General features: G+C 42.4%; 1 protein-coding gene across 1 annotated transcript; it reads left to right on the top strand.

Moving 5' to 3' along the window:
* Nucleotides 1-231: 231 nt before the first annotated feature.
* On the top strand, nucleotides 232-4,032 carry LOC102043645. Its single transcript, XM_005425017.2, has 4 exons — nucleotides 232-319; nucleotides 1,520-1,583; nucleotides 2,832-3,011; nucleotides 3,523-4,032. Exons 1-4 carry the CDS (start codon nucleotides 232-234, stop codon nucleotides 3,593-3,595), a joined length of 405 nt encoding a protein of 134 aa, XP_005425074.1. The 3' UTR covers nucleotides 3,596-4,032.
* Nucleotides 4,033-5,690: the final 1,658 nt, after the last annotated feature.

Here is a 5,690-nt window from a genome sequence, read left to right as displayed (position 1 = left end):
CGGGGGGAGTAATTAAGGTGATGATGGGCTGAAACAACAGCCACACTTTACTTCAGTCCCCGGCTGCCGCCCAGACTGAAAATAAAGGCCTTTTATTTCAGTGCTGAGCATTGAATACTATGCTGTTTAAGCTGAGGTTGTTGAGGCTGTTGTTGAAAGGGCAGGAGCACTCTGTAAATCGTCACCGTGTTCAGTGCTGGCGAACAGCAGTGTTCGTACACCCGCTCTAAAATGGCGGAGAACGCTGAACCCGACCCAGGATGCTCCGGCTCCCGACTGCTGGGAGTGCTCCTGTGCCTTCTGCCTGCTATGTCTGGCAGTATAGAAACTCCTTGTGTTTCATTGAGCTCGTGCTTTCACATTCACTCGGAAAAAACCCCACAGTTTTGAGGCTGTGCTTTCACATTCGTCTGGAAAATACAGTTATGAGAGCACACTGCTGCTGACGTGCAGCTGAAGACCTGGAACTTAAACAGTTTGTGCACAGAACATAATAAAGAAGCTCATTTAGGATTTTTGTTGGCATTTTTGTTCTCCTGGAGTTGGAAGAGCAAGGACAGGCTGAAATGAGGTGTATGTCTTGCACAAGCAGGCCAGGATGGGGATGCTTGAGGAGGAATGTATAAAGGTGTATAAGCAGGAGGAGTGTACTGCTCTTTTTGTAGTAGTTCATGCTTGAATTTCAGGAAGCTGAATTGTCTTCTGTTGGGACAATTTCATGGAAGATTTAGGTTGATATTATAGTATGTAGAAAACACCAGTGATTCCCTTGATGGTAGGGACACTTATTCAGCATCCCAGGTGAAGTAATGGGACCAAATAGTCCTTGGCAATGTTTATTTGGAAGCACTGATGGCAGAAGTAAGTTTTTCTTCAGAGAGTTGTTTGGTATTCTATGCTTGCAGGTGTGCATTCTGTACTGCTCAGCTTTTCTATCTTCTCTGCTTTGCTGTGCCATCTGCTTTTCAGGGATACAATTTAGTTCAGTTCCTAAATTTAAAACCTTACCGTGTCTATGGAAAAACTCTGCAGAGCCCGTTCTCAGTGTCTGCTTGGAAAACAAGGAAGAACCGGAGTTTAAGGGTGGAGAGTAACTGCTCATAAGGAAGTACCTGAGGTTTGGGGTGGAGGGTAATTCTGGCTTTAGCAGATCGTTTTTACTTCCTCTGTTTTCTTCATGATAAAAGAAGATACTTCTGGTTTTTGTTGATTTTGTTTTGTTGATTTTGTTTTGTTGATTTTGTTTTGTTGATTTTGTTTTGTTGATTTTGTTTTGTTGATTTTGTTTTGTTGATTTTGTTTTGTTGATTTTGTTTTGTTGATTTGTAGAAGAGCTCTTTCATTGCTGCTCAGTCCTTCATATAACGTTCTGGCCTCCTGAGCACCACAAAACTCAGGAACCATTTATGGCCTGGAATGTGTCATCTGCTCATGAGTCATCAAGTTCTAATCAACACTAGTACTGCCAGAGACAGCTGGTTTGCTTCAGTCACTGAACAAACAGCTGCCCTTCTTCTAGATGGACTTTGGGGACAGGATGCTACTGAGGATGATGAGGAGAGTTCTCTTAGCTTTTCCAAAAGGTAGTACTTATGTCCTGTCACAGACAAAAGTTATCTTCCATGACAAGAGCAGTTCTTGGGAAGCAGGAGTCATACAGGGCTGTTTTCACTTGAGCTTCTGGCATCTCTTACCAGGCAGTCCATAGGCTGTTGTGAAGAATGCACAAACCCCTACTTCTGCAGGGTTGATCTTGTCTATTTGTTGACATTGCAGGTACCTTTGTCTGCTCGCAAGTGGGTCATACCAGCAGGTTGTTGTTTATAAGTGACCTAGTCCTAAGATGCTTTTGTAGACCAGAAATTACAGGCACCTCAAGATTGAGATATCTGGCTTTGAGACTGAAACATGGCATAGACAGTCTTAAAACTGTAGAGAGACTGAAAAGAGAGACAACACAAATTATGGAGAGATTGAATTGTCATTTTTGAGTATAAAAGATCGTGTTAGTTCAATAGAACAAATGATTATGCGGAACAGTGTCAGTCCAAAAGAAGTAGAGCAAGAAGTACCAAGCCAGTGAACCAGGTCTGGCAGGTTGGAGCAAAATAGAACTAAGGAAGAGATTACTGAGGAGAGATTGACAGCTAATGCAGAAGAGTTTTCAATCTTTGGCCATTGCCTGGAAGACCCTGAGTGTTTAGATGGATAGTTTTGATGTTGTGTCCTCAGGAACTTTGTGTGATCAAAGAGATTGCATTCCTATCCTGTTGATAGTCGTGAGGAAAGCTGTCTTTTCCCTGAAATGTCCTCTCTACTGACAGTGATGTGGGTTTGTGTCTTTATATATAGAAGTAATGTTACTCTTCTCACTTTTGTTGGTCATAATGCCACCCAGTTGCTAAGGCCCAGGCTTACGTTCTGCACTTTATTTCAAATTAAAAAAACCTTTTGAGGTCATCTCCTCAATAGTATTTGAGTGCAATCAATTTCAGTGCTGTTATTTCAGTCTAAAATTAATTTGTAAGCTATATTGAATGCTGGAATCTGTTTGAGAGTGGATGACTCGTCTTTGGATGAGTTACTGACATGATTTTGCGCAGCCTATTGGTGTGATGGTTTTCCTTCAGCCTTTTGTGGCAAACTACATTTTGTTTCTGTAAGGAATATTAGAATTTTGGTAATCTCTTGAGCGTGACATATAGAATTGAAAAAGTAATAACTATGAACCTTTAATTTCTCTTATTGTACACTGGGAGAGGATGCTGAGATAGCAGGTATGACCATACCAGCTCTACATGTTGTGCCAAACTGTACTGCCTTTATAACAGACTTTTGCACGGGTACACTGTGTGGGAAAAAACAAGTGGTAGTACTTGTTTAACTGTTTATTATCTTGCAGGTGGGAACCAGCGTGAACTTGCTCGCCAAAAGAACCTGAAGAAAACTCAGGAGATCCACAAAGGCAAAAGGAAAGAAGATCGCTTGTCTGCTTCTCAGAGGAAACAGAGGTAAGATCTAGTAAAGTTGAGTAAATGTTTAGGCTGAAAAAGTAGATGGGTCAGAAAGAATCCAGTGTCTTAGCTAACATAGCATTTAAATACTATGTTTTTATTCATTGGATAATCACTTGTCAGAGCATAAACTGATGATGAAATTTTGCTGTATCTGCTGTTAAACAGGTATATTTTTATTACATCCTGTAAAGCTTTTTAATTTTTTGACCAGATTTTTGCCTGCTGCAAACAGGAAAAGATTGTGTAATACTTTAAGATGTTTGATCCATTTTGTTCTTTACTTCTAAAACCAAAATAATTATATGAGGTCTACTAATAGAGTAAATTGTCTGCCTCATGGAGTAATGCCTGCACTGAAAAAACAGGGTAATAAAAATACTCTGCTTGTGGCTCACTGACAAATTATTTTTTCCTTTTTCAGGTGGGAGTTACTAAAAGAGGGAGGGAACTCTGCTTAGAAAAATTGTGAGCCAGTATCTGATATCCAGCTGTTTTTTCTTCACAGGGACACTGAAATCATGCAGCAAAAGCAAAAAGCAGCTAATGAAAGGAAGTCTCTGCAGGCAGGAGCAAAATGAGCTGCCGCTATGGAGAAGATAGAGTGCACTGATGAAGCAGAAGGACCTAGAAGATCATTCATAAGTGTCCAGCCATTAAATGATTAAACATTTATTGTGCAGAGTTGTTCAACTATCATTAGTTATTTTCTGGTTACTATAGGCCTAGTTGTCTACAGTGCTCTTTCAAAACTGACTACACTCTTCTACATGTCTGTGAATAAAAGTACCAAGCAATAGCTTTATTCTAGCTTTTGCTGCATTTGGTAGTTTTACTTAATGGTTCCAGTAACAGAATTTCTGAATCTACAGTTAGACCAGATTTGTTTGCTGAATTCTTGAAAGTACAGCTTCATTCAGAATGGAACACACTTGTAAAATGTGCTTAACCTTGCAGAGGTCTGAACTGTAAATCTCAAAATATTTTTACAATAAAATGTTGCATGAAATACTGTCTAGTCTGAAATGGTTATGCTTCATAATCAGTTGATTTCCAAGAAGTTACCAAGAATATAAGGAACGGATAATCTTGTGGAAAAATGCAGTATAAGAACGTAAGTGTAATACAAAGTATAAGCAAAGTTTATAAGAAATGCATATTATAAGCACTGTTACATACAGTTTAAGTCTGCCCTATAGGAAAAAATGCCTCTTGACTTGCAGACTTTGTTGGTGTACAAAAGGGACTCAGTTGAGTCCTGATACTAACTTAAATAAGCTGCAGGCTTGATGTTAGTGAGTTCCAATGGAAGCAGATCTTGAAACTGTCACACCACTAAAATTACTTGAAATTTACTGCTTCAACCTGCCTCATGAATAAAAGTTAGTGTGGAAAAACTCAGCCCTTGCTTCACAGGGATGCTTGAGTATATTGCGTCCTGACTAGGTGAAAATTGTTGGGGAAAGTTTCTTGTCTGACCATCCAGGAAGCCACTCTGGCAGTCAGTCACATTTGCACCACCTGAGCTGGGAATGAAGCCACTTCACAGCTACACCCCTCACACTCATATTCAGACCAGGATTCCTTATCAGCACAACCCCATGTTTCCTGTAGCAGTCTCAGACATCCTCATGATCAATATAATTTAATCTTGATGCAATAACTAATAAAGTCACAGCTCCACCTCGTGCCTCTGTGAGGGACCCTAAGCAAAGGAACGCCTGGGCTTTTACACCCTCACAGTCTAGGGCTGGGTGTGGCTCCTGCTGTGTCTCAGTTCCTCGGCTGGTGCCACAAGTCCCTGTGCCTTTTGTTGTGCAATGGGCTGGCCTCTAGCCTTGCTCTCACTGCAGCGGCACCCGGAGCTGCCTGCACTGAATGTGTTCCTCAGCAACTGATCCAATCTCTAGAGAAATATGTTGAAGCCTTTGCTTTTTAAACTGTGTTCCATCTAACTGCGTTCATTCATTGGTAACAGGCCCCTGGCAGAGCTTGAGGAGAGCTGAAAGAGAGATGTAGCTGGTGCTGGCAATGTAACACCTGCAGTAGTTGAGAAGTTAGGCAAATTCACAGAATCACAGAATTGTTAGGAGCAGAAGATTCTCCAGTCCAAGCCCCCTGCCAAGGCAGGGTCACCTGGAGCACATGCCACAGCAATGTGCCCAGGTGAGGTTTGAACGTCTCCAGAGAGGGAGACTCCTTGACTTCCTGGGCAGCCTGTTCCAGTGCTCCACTACCCTCAATGTAAAGAAATACTCTGTCTATTGAGGTGGAACTTGTTGTGTCTCAGTTTATGGCCTTTACTGCTTGTCCTGTCGCTGAGCACCACCGAAAAGAGTCTGGTACCATCCTCTGGGCACCTGCCTTCGAGATATTTGTGTGTTTTTATGAGATCCTCTCTCAGTCTTCTCTTCTCTGGACTGAACAGGCTCGACTCCTGCAGTCTATGACCTTAAGAGAGACGCCCCAGATCCCAAATCATCTTTGTGACCTCTTGCTGGACCCTTTTCCGTAGCTCCTTGTCTTTCCTGTACTGAGGAGCCCAGCACTGAGCGCTGCACCAATTCCTTCGCTCGCCCGTCGTTGGCTTGCTCCCGGCTCCCGCTGTGCAGCCGCCGGGGCCGGGTTTCGCGCCAGAGCAGGCCCAGGGAAGCACGCCGAGGGCGGGCGGCGGCG

The sequence above is a fragment of the Geospiza fortis genome, unplaced genomic scaffold (genome assembly GCF_000277835.1).
Source record: "Geospiza fortis unplaced genomic scaffold, GeoFor_1.0 scaffold240, whole genome shotgun sequence".
Lineage (NCBI taxonomy): Eukaryota > Metazoa > Chordata > Aves > Passeriformes > Thraupidae > Geospiza > Geospiza fortis.
This window is presented reverse-complemented; position numbering and strand designations above follow the sequence as displayed.